The 25,604-nt window shown below is 47.8% G+C and overlaps 1 protein-coding gene across 1 annotated transcript in view; it reads left to right on the forward strand.

Annotated features, from left to right (window-relative positions):
• The window catches only part of Tg (thyroglobulin), a 230,967-nt gene that overhangs the window by 68,615 nt on the left and 136,748 nt on the right, over positions 1–25,604 (forward strand). The window contains exons 27-34 of the mRNA XM_004642487.2: positions 2,599–2,766; positions 9,161–9,226; positions 10,021–10,101; positions 13,581–13,718; positions 14,545–14,721; positions 15,933–16,044; positions 18,096–18,175; positions 19,017–19,160. Coding sequence (XP_004642544.1) covers positions 2,599–2,766; positions 9,161–9,226; positions 10,021–10,101; positions 13,581–13,718; positions 14,545–14,721; positions 15,933–16,044; positions 18,096–18,175; positions 19,017–19,160 — 966 coding nt within the window. The remainder of the gene's footprint in view (positions 1–2,598; positions 2,767–9,160; positions 9,227–10,020; positions 10,102–13,580; positions 13,719–14,544; positions 14,722–15,932; positions 16,045–18,095; positions 18,176–19,016; positions 19,161–25,604) is intronic.

Below are 25,604 nucleotides of genomic sequence, written 5' to 3' on the forward strand. Positions count from 1 at the left end.
CACATGCAGGTCTGATTTAGTTCACTTATGAGTATGGTCTCTAGCTGCATCCATTTACCTATACAAGGCCCAAGCTTAACTGTTTTATGGCTGAGTAGTGCTCCATTGTATAAACACACATGTTTTTTATCTATTCCTCAAGTGATGGAAACCACTGTAAGTTTTAATCACGGAAGTGTCACAATCCCACTTGGATCTTAAAACCAGTGTTCTGAGTTTAGAGGGTGAAGGTGACGCAGAGGGACTTCAGTAGATGGGGAGGTCAGTGATGAGCACCTGCAGTGGCCAGCAGAAAGGAGGTAGCTTGGCTAGGTGATGGCCGTGCAGGTCAAAACCAGACAGCATCTGCCTGTTAGGAAGCAGTTCAGAGGAGTGTGGTGATGGGGATTCAGGAAGAAGAAGGTGCCGAGGATCGCTCTTGAGTGTCTCTAGCTTGTCACCTGGCTGGGTAGTCTGCTCTTATGACGAGTAATAGAAGGTACCAGCGATTAATTTGGTGATGGGGGAAGATTTAGGAAAGTCATGGTCCACGTGGGATATGCTAAGTTCGAAGCACCTTTGAGACAGTCACAAAATGACTTTTGGACAGAGTTCTGGAGCTCAGAGGCAAAGTTTGGACAGGAGATGTTCACTGTGGAATATGAGGCTTTGCAGTCGTATCAGAAGGTATGGCTTTGGCTGGGATTTCCTTGGAAGAGAGAAGCGAAAGAGTGAGAAGATAAATGGGGTTGGGCAAGTCCAGTGACCACCCAGGGGCAAAGAGAGAATCTGCAGAGAGGGACACAAGGCATCCTACATGTGGAGAGGCAGTGCACAGGAACTAGGTGCCCAGTAGAAACCTCAGCGGGAGACAGTGATCCGGGAAGCAGGGAGCTGAGTGTGGCTCACAGCAGGCAACACTCCAGTCAGTGGGAGCCAGATGAGGATATTTATGATCTTTACTGGAGAGGTGAGGCAGGAACCCAGAGTAGAGTAAAATTACCCCTGTAATTCCTGCCAGGTTTAATGCTCTATGACTATGTGATGTGGACTCATGTTAGCATTTAGACAGGGGAGAGAATGCTTTATGCATACACACAGAAAGGGGGAAAGAGGGGGAAAGTGTGTTCTGCACAGATGTCTTATCACAGTCTTTATGTGCCCTTTATGTTTCTAACCCACGCTCTCTAATCGAAACCAGGAGGCCTCTTTTAGCTCTCTGCCTCTGATATTCAATGCCATAATCTCACCAGATGCTCAGTCACTTACCAGACCACGTGGTCTTTCAAGCTGGAAAGATTGATTGAGTTTTCCTTAGGATCATGTATGGAAAAATAGCTTTGCTCCCTGGAACAGTCAGCCCACAGGCCCTTCTTCCGTGACATTTTAGGCTGGTAGCTTGCTTGCTCGCTTTTCCCTCCAAGTTTAACCTGTGGGCTGTGGTTTCTGCTAAGCCGATGGGTCAGCTGGTGGCGCTAGCAGCTGGGCGCTCTGTAGGCACAGGCAGCACACATGCTGTCCCTTCAGTCTGGGTGGTGTCCCTTCAGGCACACACAGGGGCACACACAGAGTCCTACCTCACACAGCTCTGGCTGAATCTGCTGATGCCCCAGAACAGACTCCCACCACACCCTTCCACCACAGCCTGGAAAGATGGTTCACTTTCTGGTGGGCTGTTCGTCCTTTTCTGCTCCCAGCTGCTCCTCACAGAGCCCTCCAGCTTCTTTCTTCCAGTAGCTAGACCCAAAAGCTGTTTCTGCACATAGTTAGTCTAATTCTTTGAGGCTCTGAACCTACATTTCATTCGAGGCTCCTTGAATGTGGGGCTGTGGTGGGGGGACTTGTGTGCCCTGAAGATCACAGGAGTGCCACAAGCTGGCAGGTACAGTCAGCAAGGTGACCTCTAGTATCCAGCCAGCCCCAGCTCATGGGCCACCAGGCTTCTCACCAATGCTCCAGCGCTGGGAAGGGGCCCAGATGTCTTGGCCAAAAGCAGAACACTCACTCACTTTGTGTTTAACTGTGTCTCTGGTGGAGAGACTGGAAAGGGAGTGAGAGGGAGGGGCAAGGAGGCGTGAGAGGCAGGCCAGACCGCAGTGCTAGGGCTTTCTCCAAGGCCTGCACTGTCTCTGGGCTCCATGGCCAGCACTCACTGCCTGCCCGACCACCCCACAGTTGCCCTGTAACCAGAAAAAAAAAATTCACCTTTCAATATCTGTTTCTTCTGCAAAGCAAGGTGGCCCGTCTTGGTTGGTGAATCTCACTGTGCCCCAGACTCCCCTGTGTGTGCTCTGCCAACAGTAGCCCCCAAGCCTCCATATGCGTCCTGCCTACTCCACAGGCCCATTCATGTTTGCTGCCTGCAAGTGAGCATTTCTAAAACTCTCCTTGCATTTTCTATATCCTCAATCTGAGCACTTGGTTTGGGAGCCCTATAGGAGAAGACCTCCAAGGCCATTTTCAGGACTGGATTTAAAGCCTGGCTCTGGAGTTCTAGTGTCTCTGTCTATGCTTGAGCTGTTGTCACCTATTCCCACCTAGGAGGCCTCCCAGGCATAGAAAGGAGTCTCTAAGGGGCTCCAGTTCTGCCTGGTCACACCACCCTTTATTCCCCTACAGGGCCCCTTGTCTGTGGGCTGCTAAGCTCCCCTGATGTCCTGCTTTGCAACAATGAAGACTGGGTGGACCAATCCAAAGCCCAAGCCAACATTACATGTCCTGGAGTGATGTATGAACAGGGATCCCCCCAAAGGACATTTCTTCTAGGAGGCCAGGAGCTCATGGAAAGTAAGTCTATGCTTCTCATCTCATTCCTTCCATATTGTCCTTCTACCAGCCAGTGAGGCCCTCTGCTTCCTCTTTAGCCCTCTGCATCTCCTGAGGAACTTACACTTGGAAAAAGGAAACAAAGGACATCAATGATGCTTCCAAGAAAGCAGCTTTTCATGGAAGCATCCATGCACCCGTTCACAGCTGGCCAGCCTGCAGGTGGCCCCAGGGCAGGGGCTCCCATGTAGGAGTCTAGGGTCACTTGTGTGCAGGCTGATCTGGGCTGAGCTGGGCTAACAGCCTTGGTGCTCCTTCTGCAGGTGTTCTTTTCCTCATCCTTCACCAAGATGAGCATGGTCTTCTCCTTCAGCGTGAAAGACGGGGAAGAAAGGGAAAAAAGTGCAGCTCTTAAAATCAAGGCTGGGCCTTCACTGTCACTTTGGTCGCAGTTTACTGAATCCAACAAATCACATGGGCAATGTACTCTACTCTGTTAGTGACAAGAGGCAGGAAGCAGGAGTAAGACATGTGACCACAAGCAAGGGTGAGGAAGTGGTGCCCCCAAACAGGCTGTCCCCAGGGCACCCCCTTTGAGTTACACAATTCCCGGCAAGGACAGCCACACTGCATTCTCCTTACGGGAGCGTGGGGCAGTGGCCCATCATGGGGACCAGTGAACAGAAATGGACTTTGTGTGTGCTCGTTCCCTTTTGCTTGTTTGAATGTTAGCACCAAAAGGTACCTCTCTGGTCACTTGTCCCACCGCTCAATTCAGAGGTGGGTGGAAGTGCCCAGGCTCTGCCAGTCAGGTCCCGTTTCTGCCTCTGGAGGTCTCTGGTGTCCTGCAGACTGGCCAGGCCGAGGCCAGTCATGAGGTTGGGGTGGCAATGTCAACAGCCCTGGAAACTGGAACAGCCTGGAGATTCTCAGGTCACACATCTGTAGGCTCCCAATAAATCCTCTGATAATGGCGGCTTCCTTCAACCACAAAGACTGTGAGCTGAGAGTGGGCCAGATGTTCATCCCCTCCACAAGTCCTGTGTGAGGTGCAGAGGGTGTGCTACCTCTCACGCCCTTGCTGCAGGGCCCACCAGCATCCGTGCTCAGAAGGCATGTCAATGCCTTTCTACCCTCCAAGGCTGGAGAGCTGAAAGCACTGGGGTGAGGGAGGAGGGTCACCCTGGGGGCCTCTGGTCACTACAGGACTTGGTCTCCAGGACTGGCAGGGGAAACCTGGGACCTCAGTCTCTGGGGACTGCAGTTTTCAGGGCCTCATGATGGCAAGCCCATCTTCCCCTTCTTCCAGAGCTGTGCAGGTCACTGCTCCTGCAGAGCTCCTGCAGGCCCCCTTCCTGTCAGACTGAGCCTCCCCTTCCCCTGCTGGTCTATCCAATTTGCCTGAGAACACCAATCAGTGGTCTTGGATGAGTCAGTGCCGCTGAGTGTGGAGTGGGTACTGATGGTCCTGGCTCCACAGAGACAGAAGGAGGCAAACATGGCAGGAAAGTCTTCTCAGAAAGGCCTCCTGTGGTGCTGGCTGGGAGTGCGGCCCACACCATGGCCTTGACTGCACTCACACAGCGCTTCCAGCGAGGCTCTGTTGTTATGTCCCGCCCTCGCTTTACAGTGGAAGAAACTGAGTCAAGTAACCCCCAAGGACTCAGAGCAAGTGAATAGCAAGTTGAGTCTGCAACTGTATCTTGGTCACTCCTGCATGGGCAAACTCAGATAACTGGTGGGAGAACCGTGGTCAGCACACAGTATCAACCTTAGATAGTGTCACTGTCATTCTTGTTAGCATTGGTCAACGTTCTTTGTTATATTGTAAGAATTGAACTATGTCTTACTAATTTCGGGGGTTACAGCATAGAGCATCAAGCCTGGCATAGACAATATATCTGTGGAGTGCATAGTTGCCAAAACCTGGAAAAGTATTTCAGACTTTGGTGGCATTCCATGAGGCTTAAATGATTTCTTTTGGAGTAAATAAAATCAAATAGCTTATTTATGTGAGGATCACTAAGCAGCTGGGATTCATTGTTCTGAGAGGTAGCCCAGGGTAAAAACAGGCATTTCCAGAAAGACATGAGATGTATTCATGAGCAATAAATCCAGGATAAATTGCTTAACCCAGAGCATGTGCTTGGTACGTACCCAAGAAATGAAGAATGTGTCCTTGGCTGTTCTTTCTGGAAAGGAGTGATTACGGAAGACTTTTGAAGGTTTGTGTTGTATTTAGTGCCTTGTATGTGTAGGTCATATCCTGGGGTGAGAGTAATGCCTGCAAGTGTGGAGCTCCTAGGCTGGTTGGGAGTGACAGGTTTGGGCTGCTAGAGTACAGGGACTTCCTGTCTGCCACTCTCGTGGACTGACAAGGATCGTAGCAATGAAGAAAGCTGCGTTGCTCACCTCTGCCCCGTTGTTAGCTCAAGGGCCAGCCAGTGTCTGCATCCCCCACATTTCCTGTGAGTATCTCTAGGTGTTTTCAACTATTTGCTGTTGGCTTCAACAACTTTCAAGGTTTTAAGACAAAAGGCTTAGAAGCCTTTGGGGCTGAGTATGAATAAGTTCTCACAGTGTCTTAAAGTGCAAATGAGTGAAAAACAGGCAGATTAGATAATGCTGGTTCCCATAAAAACTGAATATTTGATAAGAGGAAATAGCTTTGTCAAAAATATTCATGAATGCTACTAGTTTCGTAGCTCTGCCTGATGCCTGCTATTTGCTTAATAGGAGGCTGCTTTGTGTCAGCTATCGCTGTTGCATTTTCTTCTTATAAGACTGAGTCAGACTATGGCACTTTAGTTAGTCTATATCTCTGCCATGACTCTGTTGATATATATATATATATATATATATATATATATGCATTTCACGCTCCTTATGCTGCTAATAAGGCCTGTGCATTAGTAGGGACTGTGGGGGGGGTGCACCTTCGGCTCCTCTCTGGAGGGCCAGGCTCTGGCCCAGCAGCTTGCAAGGCCTTCAGTGACTATTGGAGTACGTTCTCCAGTGTGAAATTCTGCCCACTTTATGGGCCTAGGTTAAAACTGTTGCCCACAGATACAGAACGTGGTCTCCACAGATACAGAACATGGTCTCCACAGATGATGCAGAACGTGGTCTCCACAGGAATATCTTTGAAGAAGTTAAGACTGCATTAAGTTAAGCTCCTACGAATACTGAAGATGTCAACTCCCACCAAACACTGTGGCTCTCAGTGCCAACATGTGCTGGGAGCCTCGGCGGTGGAAGGGCTGCCATGGGTCTGAAGGCCGGTTGTGGCAGTGCAGGTGTCCCCACTCTGTGGAAGGCATGGCAGGATGTCCCACAGCTGCCTCATCATTATGTTACAATGATGAAGAGAAGGGTAGTGTTTCTCTCTGTTTTGTGTACCTTCTTAAAAACAATAAAGTGAACTACACAAGCGCTGGAGAGTAGAGTGGAGGACCAGATGTCTGCCCTAGAAAAACACACTTGATGGCTATCATAGGCACAGAAGGAAAGAGCTCTGCATTGATTGGGCGGGCTCTGAGCACCCGTGGTGGCTGTTTTCCTTTGCTCATGTCTCCTTGTGTGCATTTGTGTAATGAGCACCAGTTACGCACCAAGGGCTATGCTGGAGGCGAGCGATATAAAAAGGAACAAGGTGTCATCCTTAGCTCAAAAAGCTCATAGTGAAAAGAAATAATAATTAAAAGGAAGCTCATGGTACATCTAGGAATCTTGGCATTGGTCATCATGCATGAGCTTAAAGACGGGTGCTCACTGAGTGCCATGTAAAGCCAGGAGCAGAGGGCATAGAAGCCTCCAACCCGGGTCCAGGGAGGCCTCCAGGGAGATCTGCTTGCTTGCTTCCCTCCCCTCCCTTTTGCCTGCATACTTGCTTGCTGCCTGCCTCCCTCCCTTCTTCCCTCCCTCCCTCCCTCCCTTCCTTCATTCCTTCCTGCCTCTTTCTGCCTCTTTCACCCTCCTTACCTCTTCCTTTCTTTTTCCTTCCTTGCTTTCCTTCTTCCCATACTCAAAATGATTTCAGAGTATTTTTGCCAAGCTACACCCCAGCCACTTATTTTTCATTCTGAAACAGGGTCTCATTTAGATTCCCAGGCTGGGTTCAAATTTGGGTTCTTCTGCCTCAGCCTCTGATAGTACTGAGATTGTAGGGTTGTGGCACCAGATGTGATAAATCTGATTCTTAAAGAGTACATGGGAATCAAATGAGATGGGCTTAGGGTGGCAGGCAGAGAGAAAACAGGAGTGGTGAAGGAGAGGCCTAGGAGCCAGCATTCCATGTTCCTGGGGAGAGGTGCTATGGCTCAGAACTAGTGTGTGGTGGCTCAGAATATTGTGGGAGGAGAAAATATAACTTTTTCTCAATTGGCATGGATACTTGAAACAAAAGACTGATTAGAAGAGAAAAATCATTTATATTACTTGATAGATACCCATGTACAAGAATTCTCAAAGAGGTGGCTTTGAGCTCTGGCTTACGCAGCACCTTTCACGCTGGTTAGTACATTCTATAGAAGCTGCAGGACAAAGGGGAAAATCTCTGCAGCTCTTGAGATGGCAAATTGTGGACAGATAGAGAAATGGCAGGAAAGGGCTGCTTGACAAATTGTGTTTGTGTCAGCTCCCCGGTGCTGTCAACAGTGCCATCAGGGGCCAGCTTTACTTCAGAGGTCACCTCTGTCCTCCTTGGTAGAGGGAGGAGGGCACCTTCTGGCTACCTCTAATTGCCTACGAGACCTGGAAATGATTTGAATGATACAAAGCACTTAAGAAATTATTACTTTTCTTGTAAATTACAAAGATGACCCCACAATAAACTACTTTTTTATTGTGATCATTGGTCTTAGTGTTAGATTTGAGAGCAATAAAACATCTTACAACTGTCATAGCTTAGGAATTATAATGTATAGACTAAAGTATAGTGAAAACTTTATTTATATCTATATTACTCTATCTACTTATCTGTCTCTATTATCTTGAAAAAAATCAGTCACTCAAACAGATTTGAATGTAGAAAGATCTGAAAAATACACTCTCTGGTTTTCAATGTGCCAGAGTCCAAAGCTCTACAGCCCTACCTTTAGAATAAGCAAAGGATGATGTCATGATGAAGCGTGACCACAGGACACAAGCTGCGCAGGTGGCTACCAGCCCTGTCAGTGTTGTAGGAGTGCGGTGCGGTCTCCTTGTGATGTGGAGAACGAGCCTCAGGGTCCCAGACATCCAAGTCTGGGTCTCCCAGGAGTCATCGTTTACACTCCCTCAGTTTTATTGGTAACTCTCACATTCTGAAGAAAACTGAGAGAGGTCTTTAAGAAAACTTATTATCCTACCACAGGACAGTCTAAGCAGTCCCAGCATCACTGTTTATTCTCATTTCTGAAACCAAACCCAGTGGAATCGCAGTTCAGTATGTGACCTCATCCCCAGTGTATCTCTTTAAACCTTGACGTGTTCTGGCCACTTTGGATGGGCAGAACTACAGAACACATGCTTTCTTGGTGTGTTGGTTAAGACCGTTGCTGTGGAACTAAACAGATAGGATTTGAACTGGGACATTTGAACATCATTTCTTCACCTTCAGTGTGGGGACCTTGCTTATAGCATGGCTGTGGAGTATAAGTTAGGTAGAATATAAAAGGCGCCCATTACATGCTAGGTAAGTGGCAATAACTGTTCAAAAACAAAATTTGATTGTTTCTTGAGGTCTCAAGTGGTGACCCAGGTGTCTCCTACAGGATGTGGGATTATTGTCCTCTAGACTTAGGTTTTCTAAGCCATTTTCATGGTCCTCTCGATGGAAGAAGGAATCATAAGGACGCAGAGGGACACACATGAGCAAAAGAGGAGCACTTGCCTTATAGAGTGGAAAATCTAGTCTTACCCAGGATGCCATCAAATGGAATAGAGTTTTCTGGAAAAAATGAATTTAAAAATATTAATGATAAGTAATAACAATCTGCCAATAAGTGGGGGAGGACCTGAGAAGCCTGTATATATATATATATATATATATATATATATATATATATCCTCACAATTGCATTCCTCACTTATCAATGAGGCAAGCATCTCAGAGGAGCTAAGTAACATTGAAAACTAGATTTGAGGTTTCCTGGGAATGTAGTTCTTTTTTAAAGCCAATCCCTAGGCCCTTAAGTCATTCTCTTGTTTCATGATTCACAACCCCTCGCCCAGGTTCTCCCTTTGGTGGCCTCCACTTGGCCCCTGAGGTCTGCCCAGCTCTGGTTTTGTACCATGGCACTAGAATGGGGTTCCACAAGGGTTTTGAAGCACACTGTGCAGAAGCAAAGCCTGCCTTTCCGGGGTGATTTGAGGGAGCAATTGCGCAGCGAGGTAATGTGGACTCACCAGCTCACTACATCACAATTGCCTCTAGGTCTGGCACCCCTGGAAGGAGCTGCAGGCACTGGGATCGGTTTCCAGCAGGTTTATCTCTGGAAAGGTAAGCTTCCTCTGTCGTACAAGCGGTACAGTTAGAGACTGGCCCTGCCTGTCATTTGCTGGGCATTCTGCTCCCCTTAGAGAAAAGGTGGAGATCTGCTTTCTAAGAGAGCACTCTCTGTAGAGCAGGAGGGCCCCACTCCTCATCAGATAAGATGCCACAGTCTAAAGGGAAAATGCACAGTGCAGAAACCAAAGAAGCCAGGGAGGAGGAAGAGCTGGGTGCCCGGGAGATTGAGCCCACTGAGTACAGCTGCCCTAGTTACCAGGAGGGGGCACCAGGGCTGTTGCCAAGCACAGCAGGAATCTGCCCAGAGAACTGGCCTGTGTGCCTGAGGCTCAGGTCACAGGACAGGTCCGCAGGGACAAACTCTCCAGTGGGGCTGTGGAATTTTGTTAAATGTATTCAAATTCTACTTTGTCTTCTGACCACATAGATGAGTAGTGTCGAATATATTATCTAACTTTTCTGGTTCTCAGTTCTCTCAAGAATCACATGGACATCTGATTCTTCACCTTCACATGGTGCTAGAAGCACCAGTATTTATGAACTGTTTTTTAGTTTACAAGGCAAATGTTCAGACTACCAAGGACAGTGAGAGTTCTGCTGCCGAGAGGTTGGCTGAAGCTCAGCTCAAAGCCACGGCCCGCAGACCTGTGCCGCTGGGTCTGCTCCAGCCCTTCCTGAGCTCCCGGGTGTGCGCCATGAGCATCTCCTGCTTTGCTTCTACCACTTTTTCTAAAGAATGCCACTCCTTCTCAGTAGTACACGTATCCTTCCTCTGCTCCTCCTAGATTCGGACATGGCGTCTCGGCCTGAGTCTATGGGATGCAAGAGAGCGGCAGTACCGAGGTCTGAATCTTCAACAGAGACAGGTATCGGCCCCCAAACATTTGCATGCTTAAATGTTTGACTGTGGAGACAAGGGTTTTTTCAGCTCACGGATCCCTTAGCATTTCCTGATCACTCTCTTCTACAGACTCAAATGCCCTTCTAAGCTTCAATCCTATTTCATAATATGGTAGCTCCTCCCAGGGCTGATTGGCCCAGAGATGAAGGCAAAATTGTTAGACATTCACCACTGTTGTCGGAAACAAAAGCAATGATAGTAATAAAACCAGAACGAAAGACATGTATCAAAGAGCAAGGTTCACGTGACTATGGTCAATGAGCATTTCTTATGTCAGTCTCGAAGAATAGAAATAAATATGAATATTCAAAACTGTTTAATGAACAAGAAAGAATTTGAACATGTCACCACATGCAGTGGAAGCAATGAGTTAAAACCAATAGGGATGACACCTATGGAATTATCCGAGATCTCACCTCTAGAACCTGCAGTCCTTTATTGTTGAAGTGGAGGTAAAATACAGCATGGAGGGGGAAGAGAGAAAGAGCAAAAAGAGAAGGGAGAGAGCAGGAGAGAAGAGTGGGAAGAAAGAAGGGTGGGCAGGGAGAGGAGCAGCTCACTTTGTGCTGCTATAACAGGAAGGACACTGCTGGACAGACTGGCTCATGGATAGTGCATAGACCCAGGGCCTGTCGCTGTCAGTCCCTGGTGGAAGGCATCAGATAGACGTGAGGGAGCGAGAAGGAGCTGAACTTGCCTTGGTAGCCTGCTCCTGGTCTGGAGGCAGAGCTGAATGGTAGAGTTCTTAAATAGAATGTATAAGGCCCTGGGTTCGATCTTCAGCACTAGGGAGACAGAGACAGAGACACAGACAGACAGACAGACAGACAGACAGGAAGACAGACAGATAGATAGACAGATAAAGGCACACACACAGACACCACATGCACACATTGTAAGGGGGGAGGGAAGGAGGGAGGGGAGGAGAGGAGAGACTACTCTTACCTTTACCACTTGCGGACTGCATGGCCATGCGCAATCTGCTTACATGCTAAGACCCTTGGATTCCTTAGTTGTCGGATGAAACTGCCTTGCATCTCTTATCCCCGGAGATGGTAAAACTCCTGTGCATTGCCTGGAGCCTAACAGATGCCCTCAAATGGTAGATTCTTCCCTTCCCAGAGTGTCTTCCCAGGTCACATGAGATAATATATCTAAACAGCTGTCAAAAGGCTGGTCCTGTAGTACTCTACTAGCATGGCTCAGTCCATTCTGCCTCCACAGAGCTGCTATGCCATGAGGAGGGTCTTCTGTTTAAAGTGTGGACTCTCAGGTCAAGAGACGAGGCTCGAAGCCCAGCTTTGTCTCTGCTTTTGTAAATGAGTCACCTCCGAAGGTCAGTGTCTTCATCTGTAGGAGTCATAACAGTAGCCATGTGGTAGGCGAATTGGGGAATAGCAGGGACCATTCTTTAAACTGTTGGGATATGGAGCGTGAACTCGTGTGTCAGCAGCTGCTGTGTGCTGTGGGAGCTACTGGTGGCTGTGATCCTGCTGCAGAGCCTGGCCATGCATCTGCTCACTGACCCTTGTCTCCCCACCCTACCTTGCTTCCTATCAGATACTTGATCCCAGTATGTGGGGTGGACAGCAGGGACACAGCTCCTCTTCTTGTCCCAATCCCCATGCTGTCATTCTCCTTCTGTCTCCTTCAAACATTTTTGCTTGAAACATCAGTTTTGCCTTAGGACAGCAACTTACTGGGAGGACCCTTCCTCTCTGTGCCCAGTTGTCTTCTACAAAATGATCTGTCTCCTCGCCCTTCTGGCTTTTGCCCAGGGTTGTCCATGACACACTAGCCCCCTGGGCACACTGCTAGTGCATTCAAGTTTACCACCATTGGTCTTCTGTGAAGGACAGCAAGCTGACAGCACTTCAGGGAGGGCTGTGGAGGAGAGCAAGGCCTCTTTCCTCCCACTTCCTGGCCACCAGGTCCTGTGCTGGCGCTTTGTGTATGTCATCTCACGAATGATGTGACCACACCACTCTGCTGGTCAGGGTTCCGATCTTACTAATGGAAGGAGCTGAGGTGCCTTGGTATCCAAAGTTTAAGCCAGCCCAGCACCAAGTATGCAACAATGCCACGATCCAACCAACTGACCTCAGAATCTGGGTTTTTCTCAAGCCCTAGTCAACACCTCGTACAGCCTAGTGGGTGTGAGAACTCAGGCCCCAGGGCTGGCTGACACAGTTAGTATTTTTGTTTAATTCATAGAATAGACTTGAAGCTTTTTTTTTTTAATACAATTGAACCAATACTTTAAAATTGGAAAGTATCATGTGAAAAAAAAAATCATGTTTCTGGCTTCTCTAGAGAAACACAGGAAAAAGCCTCACAATGCTGACTTCAGATTTTTTTGGGACCATGCCCGAGCTACGCGATGCTGAGCCACCCTTTCCATCCTGTGTTGCTTGTCTCCTGCTCCCTGGTCCCCAAAAGCACCCAGCAAGCCATTTCCCAGCCAAACCTCTGTGCTGTGGTCCCCAGCCTGGGCAAAGGTTCTTGGGGATAACTTGACAGTTCATAGCAGGGTGAATGTGCATGAGGTGGCAGAACTTGAAAGCACTTTAGAAATGTACCGTGAAGCACTGTGTTGGGCCTGCATCACCAGCACTACCACAGGGTGCTCCCAGGGGCTCCCCCGGCCCTCCCCCCCACTAGGCCCGGAGCTTGGCCCCTGACCAATGCCCTGCAAGGAGACAGCATGAACAGCAAAAGCTCTGCTCAGCTTTCCGGTTCTCAGCTGATCACATTCCTGGAGTGCTGAAGATAAGATGTCTGCAGAAGAAATGCTCTTAAGCTCAGCTCAGCTGCTCCAAGTGCTTCCACTCAGACTGCATTTCTCAGGGTGCATGGGAAAGGCCTTGGATCCAAAGCACAGGGAGATTTGGCCCTTTCTGTATCCGATCCCTGTGGTCAGGCTGAGTGTTGCAGACAAGCCTAGGGAAGCAATAAGAGAAGCCCCGTCCTGCCGGCCCAGTCCTCATCTCTTTCCATTTAGGGGGAGCACAGAGTTAAAGAGAGCACATGGAAATGGCTTCACACATGGCATCGGTGCCAGGTACAGTGAGGTGCGGAGTATTCACCCTTGGCTAACAGCTGCTTCTTAAGTACATGTGCTGTGCACTTGGACGTCCACAGAGCAGTCGGATGCCCACTACCATCCGCCACGTGATGCTGCAGCAGGGTGTGGAAGACAAATGTGAAGTGCAGTAGGCATGCAGGGGAGGAAGGGAGCTGGACAGCCCAGAGTAGTCAGGACAGTCCCCTTAGAGACATCTGGGTAGTTCTACTGAACCATGTTGGGGGCACCTGCAGGAGGTGCTCCGGGAAGAGGGTCACTTACGCCAAGGCTCCAAGGGCAGATGGCTTGAAGGGACAGCAGGTATCTTGTTTTGTATTCAAATTGAAATAAAAGTAAAGGAGTTGACTTCTCTTTTTTAGGTTCAACAGCAGACCTTTTTTCCCCCATGGACTTCAGTCAGGTTATTGTCAATGCAAACAGATCACTGCCCAGGCAGCGGCACTGGCTTTTCAAACACCTGTTTTCAGCCCAGCAGGCAAAGCTGTGGTGCCTTTCTCGTAAGTATCCTTGGATTAGGGGTGGGGTACCACAGCTTAGCTCAGCTCTAGTGACCCAGACAAGATCAGTCTCAGCGCTGTAGTTCATGGATCACTGCATTCTTAGATGATAGATAGAACCCAATACCTGTCTTTTGCAAGCTCACAGTGTAGTCAGTCTGGTACTCCAGGAACCTATCAACCTATTATCAGTCCATCTGCCCATCCATCCATCCATCCACCCATGCATCCATGCATTCATCCATCCAACCATCATCCATTCATTAATCCATACATCCATGAATCCATGAATCTATCCAGCCAGCCAGCCAGCCAGCCAGCCAGCCAGCCAGCCATCCATCCATCTGTGCATCCATCTGTACCTCTATCCAACCATCTGATGAGTTATTGGATATGCATATTATTCTAGGCCTTGTATTTGATCTTAGGGATAAAAGACAAAAAGAATCAGCCATGCTTTTGCCCTCAAGGTACTCGCATGCACTTCTGTCAATGACTGATGTGGAGAAGGGACAACGAAATCACTCACAAAGTGAACAAGGTCTCTGGTTTGCAGATCTTGCCTCTGATATGGTCATTAGTAGATCCAGCAGCATTCCATCCTTTCACTGTTGCATTGCTGAGCTTAAGCTCTCCCTCTACTTCTGCTTCTCCTCTGTCTTTATTAAGAGTCACACAGCCCCTTCCAGGGCTGTCGAACCCAAGGCTAGACAGTTAGTGGGCATCTGCCTCTTGAGGAGCTTCTGCCAGGCACTTCCCTCAGGGGATTCCATTAAGGACCCATGAGCCTCCTGAGATCTGAAAACCAATTGTGCTCTCACTGCAGGCTGCTCCCAGGAGCCCTCTTTCTGTCAGCTTGCAGAGGTAACGGACAGCGACTCCTTGTACTTCATCTGCTCCCTCTACCCAGAGGCCCAAGTGTGTGATGATGTCCTGGAGTCCAGCGCCCAGGGCTGCAGCCTGGTCCTGCCACAGCAGCCGGGCACCCTGTTCCAGAAGAGGGGTGAGCCTGCGGGTGCCTGTACATGCTGGGCTTCCAGTGGGAGGCTGGGTCTGTGGTGTCTGAAACAGCCAGGTTTATGTTTGCTTCTTTTAAATGTGCTCAGAAATCACCTCTGGAGACCACTCCAACTCTTGAGCCTCATTTACAGAGAGAACTGTGGCCGATGCACAGTTCCTAGAACACCGTGAGGTTGTGCAGTCTTAGCCTCTGTGACTTAGCACCGTCTAAGTCAGCACTTCCCATCAGGAGCACTAACGACACTAGAGTTTGTATACAGTCTGTCTTTCCCCCAGATGTGGCTGCCCTGAGCCTCCCTTCCGTCTTTCTCGCTGGATGCTCTTACCAGGCATCTGGCACCCTAGGTTCCCACTCAAATGTAAGCCAAGTGCACAAGGCCAAAGAGAAGCTTTGACTGGTGAAAGCTTACTGGCTTTAGAACAACCCAATTGGGCTATGCTTTGGGAAGTTCCTCATGTCAGTATTTTTAGATTGTTATCTGGAGGAATCTTGCAATACCTGCTGAGAGCATATGCTTAACTGCTGGTGATTTGGACACCAAATCAGGTGGGAGAAGGTAGGCAGTTCAGTGGTTACCATGGGGGCTGACTTGAAAGGACCCCTCTTTCACTGTAGTGCACATCCCATCTACTGTCCAGGGCACCCAGAGACCCTCTCGTTTGGCCTCTCTTGGACTAAGCCTTCTGTATTCTTCCATGGCAGGAGGCAGCACTCATCATTTGGGGAAATACAGAAAGCCCCCAGAGGTCTCATTCCTAGGGGAGATTCTCGGCCCATCTACTGCTTAGGCTTCTTTCTCCCTTCAGAGCTGCAGATGCTCAAGCCTTCTGAGAGCCAGAGGCACATGGACTTGCTTCTTGGTTCTCCCCACAGACAGTGGAGTCTGCCTTGAAGTCTATGGAACCAAGTTTTATTCCTCTGCATGTTTTCTAGCTCTGCAAAGTGTGTAAATGAATCCCCTCTCCTATTCCCTCCATCATTATGTGCTTGTGCCTTCATAAGAATTCCAGCTGTTATTGTAGTGAAATTTGGAGTGAGAGTGAGAATCACTGTGAATTTACTGTGCCTTATTTAATTAATGAATTAATTTATTTATTGCACCCCTTTAGTGGAAGCTTTGGGCTTGGTTTTAATTCATTGGTTCTCAGTAACATTCTCTCCAGGTGATAACATTCCTCTCTTCTTCCATGCAGTGAGACTGAACAACAGAGTGAAGAACTTTTACACTCGTCTGCCATTCCAGAAGCTGGCAGGGGTTTCCATTAGAAACAAAGTGCCCATGTCTGAAAAATCCATTTCCAGTGGGTAAGCAACCTCTGTATTACCATCAGTACTTACGATTAAAACTCTAGGATGAAGCCATTGCCGTGAAAGGCAAAAGCCTAATAATAACTGCACAGCCCAAAGCTAGGTGGATAAAATGTCTAAAGAGGTAGTCACACCTAAAATCTGGGCTAAGGCCAGTTACTGGTGCTGAACACCAAGTTTAGCTCTTAACTTTTGGTCAGATGATGCAAAATAGACACATTGAGCTGTGTCTTACCAATTGATAAAGTTATCAAGCAAAGCAACGAACCTGGTCCTTGGAACCTCAGAGTACTGTGCTCAGATTCTGGAGAGCAAGTAGAACTTTGAACAGAGCCATAGGCTTGTGAGGACTTCCTGTCCCATTATTGTATCAAAAAGTTATTTTATTGCCTATTGCTTAATAGTTTAGTTCTATTTGAAAGTGGGGTTTTTCTCAATATCATCCATAGAGCTCACACATCAGAATCACAGGGAGCAGGGGGTATTTGTTATCAACTACTTTCCTGGGGCTTATCCTGGACCACTGATGACTCAGCCTTCTTGGGATGGGGCTCAAGAACTGGAATTTTTAGAAAGATCCCCAGGGACTCTTTTGACTTTTATGATTAGTTTGTGTTTACAGTATATAAACTTTATATTCATCTTAGGGAGTGGGAATGTATATATCACAGCTTGATTCTTTCTTAATCTCCTTCCCCTTTTAACTCCTTATTCCTCCAACTTCTTTCCCCATTTTCATTCTTATTGTTGTGAGTTCATATTTCTGACACATAATGTTTACATTCATTGTGGGCATTTGGTACATGTACATAGCATATCTTAAATCATTTTATTTATTGATCTGTGAACCACTGAGTTATGAGTCCATGTCATTGGCATTTTGAATCTTCTTTTGAAGATGGAGGCAAAAAGATGATTCTTGCTAGTCTGTCCTGATGTCCAACTGGACATCACCCTTGCTGACAGAATTGTGGAACAAAAGACCAGCCTGACCTCAGTACTGGAATAGGAAATGGTAGGCTGGGAGGGAGGGTATCCCAGCTCAGGGCATGGTTACGGGGAAAACCAGTGGCCCAGGCTGAGGCTAGTGATGTAATTCCAGAATAGAAAAAGGAAGTCACAGGTGACAGGTGGGCAGGGACTTGGAAAGGGAATGGGGAAGTGGCTTCTTGGTGTCAGAGAAGAGATGTAACCAGAAGACCTGGCAGATAAAACCTTCCAACATTGGGTTGTGACAGGGGTCACAGAAAAAATGACAGTAAGAATGTGGCAGGGGCCACACACCAGAAAAGGGCAAAGAGGCTGAGTAAATTCCCAGGAAGCGGGTTGGGACACATGGTCAGGACAGGAGGAGTACCGCACTGAGCTCCAAAGCACTGGTTAGAAGCCACTAAGTTTTTCCTCCTGTTACTGGTTCCATGAAAGGAGAAGTGGGTTTGGGAGCCACATGAGGTAGATAAGCAAAGTAGATACTTCAGAGAAAGCCTAGTGGGATGAGCCACATGGTAGACACATCTTCCTGGCATATGAGCAGCTGGTGTCAGAGTAAGAAGGGAAGCCAAGGAGACACAAGTTTACCTCTTTTCTGCTTAAATAGCCCTGGTGGATTACCCTGATTGTGGGGCTGCCTTTGCTGCTGTGCCTTCCAAGACTAAGGCTCCCTTCTTATCTGAAATGATTATAGAAGCAATTGAGAATCCTGGGTTAGCTTGACTTGGAGACTGGGGTGTATTGGACACAGAAAATATGCTTAGTGAGTGAATGAGTGAGGGAAGGAAGGAAGGAAGGAAGGAAGGAAGGAAGGAAGGAAGGAAGAAAGGAAGGGAAGAAAGAAGGAAGGTTGTCAAGACAACATTCTCCAGAAAAGAGAACTCTGCTTTCATAAAGAGGCTAGGAATCTACTCATACACATTGACCAGAGCACCCATACTTTAGATAGTTACAAGGAAAGCTGACCTCCAAAGTAAGATCAATGACAGTTCATCCCACTGAGCAGGTGCTGGGCCCCACAGAGGCGCTCAGATCTGCCCTTTCTCTTCTGATGCCAGGTTCTTCGAATGTGAACGGCTATGTGATTTGGACCAGTGCTGCACCGGTTTTGGATTTCTAAATGTGTCCCAGTTAAAAGGTATGAACGGTAACAAGTCCTTCTCCCCTCTGCACGGCATCTACAGGCTAGAAAACACATTGGCACTTAGGACCTCATTGTGTCCTCAGAGTCTCCAAGTGAGAGTGGACAGGAGAGATCCTCATGCATAAGCTGGGGCATCTGGGGACAAGCGCTCCTCAGTGCAGCAGCTAGATGAGACGCCTGACCTGGGGACTTACTGACCTTACGCATGCATCTCTGGCTTGACCCACTTAGCTTTGTTCCTTGCCATTTGGCTGAGTGATCTTTAGCTCACCTTTTAACACTCTGGTCAGGTGGGGTGGACTTTGGATACCTCTCTATGATCTGGATTTAAAACTTGGTTTAGGGTCTAGGGTTGGGGTATAACTCAGTTGTAGAGTGCTTCCTTGATATAAAGCCCCAAGTTTCAGCCCCAACACCAAACAAATGAAACAAAACACAAACAATAAAACAAAAACAAAAAACGTTGTACATTAACTTGCTGGTGATGTGATTCTAGAAGAGTCACTTGTTTTCTCTCTGAGGCTTAGCTGTCTTCCCATATGCAGGAATACATGTTACCTTTCTCTATGGGTCCTGTGAGTACCAAGTACAGTGATGCAAGCAGAGCCTGGCACAATAGGCAGGTGCTCAGTCAGAACCAGGTGCCTCTATCCCTGAGCCCCTGGGCCAAAGGCACTTATGCAGAGGTGCCAGGTCTGCATTAGAGGCCAAGATTCTCCCAGAAGTCAGTAGCAAACATCAGATGTCTTCTGAACCTTGATGTGTAGGACTTTTCTCATTAAGTTAGACTCTCCTGTTGTGCTCAACATCCTGGTCTTGGCTATGTGCTCCCTAGGAGGAGAGGTGACGTGTCTGACTCTGAGCAGCCTGGGAGTGCAGATGTGCAGTGAGGAAGGAGGAGGAGCCTGGCGCATCTTGGACTGTGGCTCTCCTGACACAGAAGTCCGCACCTATCCTTTTGGATGGTACCAGAAGCCTGGTAAGTAGCCTATTCCTGGCAGCTCTGTTGGCATCTTCATTAGACTGTGTCCCAACCACGCATAAGAATGATTTCCTCAGGATGGTGAATAGATGGAATGGAAGTCACTGGATGCAAGCAACACATACTTGTTCTCTTTACTGCAAGCAGAACAGAAATTGCTTGAGAGTCTGCTCATTGCCTCAAAGGAAAGATGACCACCTAGATTTCAGGAAAGATAGAAAGAAAGCAGGCTCCACAGATGCATTTAACAAGCACAAGTGGCCAAATCCATCAGTGGACCACAGTTGTCACTGATCTACTGCACAAGGGCCACTTATATTCAGGCTTTAATTCCAGGGACAGAGGTTGGTGCTTCTAGAGCTGAATCTGTGCACTCCCAGAAGGACAGTTAGATGTAGAGTGCCAGTGCCAACAAGCCTGGAGGCACGGCGAAGGGGAGTTACATGCGTAAGATCTCGGTGCTAAGCAAGCCGAGTGGGCAGGTGTCCACTCTGCCATCTCACCTTAATCTGGGGAATTAATCAGGACAGTGTGGCATGTAGCAGGCTTAGAGAAGAAAAGAGTGACAATGTTTGTGTCTGACAGTGCTTATGCTGTTGGAGCTTCAGCAGCAAGGCAGGATTGGTCCAGGAGCTCAGTTAGAAACTGGGACAGGAATGAGTGCGTGGGGACAAGACTTGACTCCCGTGAGGAACCAGAGCATGTCTGCTTCCACCACGAGTTTGTCTTCCAGGAAGTCGTGACACTTCTCTGTTTTTCCAGGAGTGAAACAGGTGAACGAGGTGCATTGTGGTGCCTTCACCTCTTACCTTCTGGGTGCTGGTGGTAGGGGACCCAGGGAGCCACGTGTGAGTGTAGAAAAAGTAGGGGCACTAGACATCCCCCAGTTCCCCAAATGTAGACTCACAGATTTGTGCTAGGCCCCAGAAGGTTGAAAACTCTGTCCTCCTTAGAGGAGGAATCAAACAGAAAGCTGAGCAGAGAGTCAGGCTCCCCAAGCTGACTCACCAGTGCTCCTTGCTCACTTTCAGAGTAAATCTGAAGTGGCCCTGGCCCTTCCTGGCACCTCCCTAGAAGTAGAAGCCAAGGGTTGTCTGATCCAAAAGAAGTCTTAGAGATCCATGTCTATGATCTCCCTGTCCTTTTACACCTTCCTTCCACGTTACTCTGCCCAAAGCAGGCTGTGAGAAAGATCTGGGACTCTTCAGTGCTTTGTAGATGTCCGACACTTGCTAGGACCCCTGGGCTACCTCATTTCAGACCAGACCACTCCTGGGAGCAGACACAGTCACCTCCATTTTAATATGGGAGATGTGTGCTGTAAAATGTTGGAGGTGCTTGGCCCAAGCTACACAGTTATTGTGGAGTAGCATCAAGTTGCAAGCCAACTCTGATGTCCCCAAGTTCTCCTTGTCCCTTCTAGGATGTTATCCCCTGGCAGGACTTTGAGTGAGTGGGTAATAGAAACTCCAGACCATTTGTCTGGCTGGTTTCTCCCAACTCAGCTGGCTAACTAGAGACTGCCTAATCAACTGAAGAGGACTAGTGAGCTGGCAAGCCAGGCCTTTGTGGTTTGGCCTCCAGCACTGGACCTGGAAGGTGTAGCCTGGACTTCCAGGTGGCATCTGTCCTTGACCTCGCTTGTGACCCTGCACATTCCTCAACTTCATGGCAGAGTTTTCTTTTTTGCAGTTAATTCTCTCTAGGCTGAATAGAATATTCCTGATGGCACCTACCTTCAGCAGCCTGTGACTTGATTGAACTTCCACTATTGACTTTTTCTTTTCTTTCAGCATCTTGAATTATTTTAGGAAAAATATCAGAGTGGTGTAATGGTGTAATAAAGTAGCCCCATATATACTAGTCTCCTGGACTTGCAGTACAGAGGCAGGGAAGGTGGATGCTTTCTTAGCACTTCCAGCCTGACACCAGAGGCCAGCTCTGAGCCTCCTGTCTGTCTCTGTGTCTGTCTGTCTGTGTGTCTGACTGTCTGTGTGTCTGTCTGTCTGTGTGTTTGTCTGTCCTCTTACCCCCTCACCCAACAAGAGTCTGAAAAATGTCCTTTTCCATCTTCATATGATTCATAGGAGAGTTGGGTACAAAGTTTCAGAAGGAATTCATTTGTTCAGAAATATAATGGAAATCAGACCAGAGCACTATAACATCTTGACAGGAGCTGGCAAGAAAAAGAACCCAAGGTGCTTCTTATCCCAACTCGCTGCAGCTGTTTGCTTTTGTTTTTAATCTGACTGCCCAGACCACTGAAGGCTTCTATAGGGGCAGGCTGGGGACTCAAGAGTTTGGACTGGGAATTGGAATTCAGAGAAGGGTTCTCCCACTTAACAAACATGCCCCAACACTGAACACCAACTAGATCTGGAAGCTTCCATTCACTGGGCTTTCACAATGTGTGGAAAATGCTTTGTGAGTGTGGTCTCGTTTAAACCTCACACCCTGTCAGATGAGGAACAAGAGGCCCAGGGAAGCTACCTCGCTTGCCCAAGTCCACTTAGCAGGCAAATGAGAGACTAGGATGCAGGCCTTTATGACTTTAAGTCACTTGTTATATGACTGAGTATATAATTCATGATTCCTGTCCTCTAGGTACTCACAATCTAAGGAGGAATTACAGGCCCTTCAGTAGATAATCCAACCCTAAATAAGCAACTCATCTGGTATGGCTCTCTCATGACATAAGAGTAGAAGCTTGGAAGCTTTGTTGAGTGTGTAAAGTGGGTCATTAGTAATAACATCTAAGGTTATTTTGCATACAGCATAGATTAGAAGACACAGCCTATATGAATAATTTAACAGAACTTACTTAGGGAAACTGGCCTAATAAATAAAGCAGACTATTCTCCCCGCTGGGTCATGTTGACCACTACAGAATCATCTTTTGATTCATGACACATTGTGAGCCAAAACATTTTCCCTAATTGGGTTCTGCATATTGTACAGTCTTAGCTCTTTCTTTTATAGACAAAACCACAGCAGCATCCTTTGGAGTCATCCTAACACAGAGTTGGCATTATTGTTACCTTTTGTCCTCATCCTTCTCTTTGTATTAGCCAACCACATAGTGGTGTCATGGCCTCACAGGGCTGGGAAAGGCATTGATGAGGGGACCCCTGGGGCCTGAGCCTTGAAGGGTGGGTAGGATTCCAAGTCACCTCCCATCCAGCACTCACATACAACTCGCAAGCTTTACCAAGTGATTCTGCTGAAGGATATTGATAATGACTTTGGGCTGGTTTGGCCTGGCCTGATTATTGAGCACATGAACATCTTTATCCTGTTCTAACTGTTGAGCTGTTGACGCTGAATCCTCTGCCACTGAGGGGCAGAAAGTAGCCTTCCCTAAGCTCATACTGTGTGCTGAATGCCAGGGTGCATGAGGGGGAGAAGTTCTTACTGCCCATATCTGATGGCCTGGTTAAGGGGGCAAGATGTGAAAGAAAGGCCCCTTTCTTTAGCACTTCTAAGATGGGCTTTCCCTGCATCAGTTTCACCCTCTTAGAGATGGGACCTCTTCCCATCCCACACAGAGGAGGCAGTCATTGCCTCTGTGCAGAGAACCCCAGTGACGTGACTGGACTTGCTGGAGGCAGCAGCAGCAGCTCCTGAGGGTGAAAGGGATAAAAGCCGGCTCTTCTGCAGGGTCTGTGCTGACCTACTAAAGTTGTCGTCAGACAGGGTCCAGAGATCCCCTCAGTAGAGGGGACCTGAATGCATCCTGGGAGGGCCTTTGACATCTTGTTTCAGAAAAGCACTTAAGAACACATCAATGACACCCATAGGCTGATTTATTAGGTGGGATTAGAAAGGAAGAGAAAATGGGAAGGACTTCAGCTCAGGAGGCTGAAGGGGACCCAGCTGTGATGGAGAAGATTAGACTGGTCCGTTAACAAAGGAAAGATCAGTTTTATAGCAGGCTGAGCTGACCTAGGGTCTGAGCTGACCTAGGGTCAGTTTTATAGCAGGCTGAGCTGACCTAGCATCTTGTGAATGCTGACCTAGTTCAGCATTCACAAGATGGCTCTGGAGAAGTCATCATTGCTTGGGGCTGTGATCTGGTCTCTATGAAATGATTGCTTCTGCTTGCGACAGTTTCAGTTTTGCGAAAGGTTTAGCTAGAATCCAAGGTGACTGTATTTAGGACAACATAGGAGCCTTATTGGTAGGCAAATGTCCCTGTAAATTGCTTACCTTAATGTCCTCAATCTTGAAGGGGAATCTTAGGTTATTTTTCTGTTTTCGACAGACATTCCTGGAATGAGTAACTTGGCTTATGTGCAGGGTTGAGCAGGTATCCGAGCCGAAATTACTCACTGGGCATCTGTAGCCCCAAGTGAATGTCACTCCTTGTATGTCCCTGCCAGCCTCGGAAGCAGATGCAACTAGAGTGTGTATAAGGTGTCCTAGCATAAGGGCCCAGGTTCTCATTTGCTTCCACAACTATTCAGCCTGAGCCTCTGCAGTGCTGTGCTAAGTAAGATGCATGGAACTTCCTGTTCCCCTAGAGAACACACACCTGCCCTCTCCCCCTTGGTGTCTCTGAGTGTATCAAAATGACTGCAGGGCAGAGCTGGCCTGAGTTAAAGGGCAGATGCTGAAGAGCAGTGTGTCCACTGCCTGTGGTAGACACTGCATTACAAGGGTGATGGAGGCGTGTTCCTGCCTCGCAGGCCCTGTGTCTCAGCAGAGAAGTCTATACCCAGCCATTGCAACCTAATCATCATTCCATGGTTGTGTACATAGAGCAGCAGATGAGTCTTCTAAGGTCCAGGAAGCAAAGGCACAACCCCAGAGCAAAGGGAAAACCAAAAGGGTCCCCCGAACAACTCTAGCGATGAGTTCCCAGGGGAACAGGAAGTTCCATGCATCTTACTTAGCACGGCACTGCAGAGGCTCAGGCTAAACAGTTGTGGATGCAAATGAGAACCTAGCAAGGACAGATGCCCGCGCAGAGGCTCCGGTGGTGAGTGTGCAGGGAGGGAGCGAGCCGTGGGCTGTAGCCAAGCAGCATGAGTGCAGAGAATTTCCTGGAAGGGGCGGGCTGCAGCTGCTGGCGCTGTTTCCTCTTGAGGAGAACCAGAGCTGTCTGTCCTGTGTGCAGCTGTGTGTGTCCTGCAAGTAGGATGGGCCCTCTGTTTTTTTCACTGAGTCCAATGGGACTTCAGGAAAATGGGCAAAGCCACACAGTTTCTCTTCTGAGAAGGAAAGAGAAGATGACTAGAATCTGCACATCACCACATTTGTGTGTGGAAGTTTTTTCACTTCATTCTTTTTTAGAAGTTTAGCTGTTTTAATAAAAGTTGCGCAGAAGATTGCTTTATATCTACATATTCTCAATAGTTTCACCTTATAGTTGCCCATTCTCTGGCTTTCAACTGCAGAAGCTTTTGCTCAGGCTTTGTCCAGGCTTTAGCCTGGTGATGAACGTGTTGCCAGGCCTGCGACCACTTGACAGCTGTGCCGTTTTCCTTTTCCCACTGCAGCTGCACAGTGCAGGTGACATGTGGTGTCTGCACACTTGGGCAGCTTTGCCAATCTGCTCAGTTTTACAGCATTTTCATCATCCTTTCCAATAGGTATTATTTGTTATGCTTCTGTCTTAGCTGTTTGGGAAGAGAGAAAGATACACACTCTTTCTGTGGATGCAGGAAGGTACACTGAACAGTGCCTTCTACAGTTTTGATGTGGTCTAAATCACAAATGGATTGAATTGTATTTTGGCCACTGTAGCTCCAGCAGTGGCCACGGAAGAGACACCATCCACCTCACTTCATTCTTAGATCATCCTCATTTTTCCAGTGCTACAAGTGGGTACAAAAGAGGTTAGAGGAGCCATTGTCACTGTCTACTGCCTCTCTTCAGGATATTGAGTTCAAATTTCAGCCTGTTGTCTCCCAAGTCCATGTGTCCCTATGTTGTGAGTGAGGCCTGCCATTAAAAGCTGTCATTGATTGAACTCTTCTGCATGGCATAGTGCTGAATGTCATGCCTTATGTCTCCTGTAGTCCCACCGTCATTGATGAGATAGGCAGCACTGTGCCCATTGTGCAGTGTGGACACTGAGGCTGGAAAGGTAAGTGCTTGGCCCAGTCGACAGAGCCAGTAAGGGGTAGTGATGGGCATTTGCATAGTTTGATGTATATTGCTGGCTTCCTGCTTTGGGCATGATGGGTCATGCTGCTTCATACTGACCAGTGGGTTGGCCAGTGATGTGAGTGAGGGGTGTGCATCACTTCTACAGAAGTTGTCAGAATAAGATTGAAATTCACTGTATCCTCTTTGACCTGAGTAGCAGTGGTAAAGTCTTTTTTTTTTTTTTTTTTTTTTTTGGAAGAATACAGAAATTGCTGTTCATTTTGTTTCGTTATCAGTATGTGACTGGCACACAGGGTTATTTTTTTTTCTTTTCAAAGTTTTATTGATAAA

The sequence above is a fragment of the Octodon degus genome, unplaced genomic scaffold (genome assembly GCF_000260255.1).
Source record: "Octodon degus isolate 3935 unplaced genomic scaffold, OctDeg1.0 scaffold00154, whole genome shotgun sequence".
NCBI lineage: Eukaryota > Metazoa > Chordata > Mammalia > Rodentia > Octodontidae > Octodon > Octodon degus.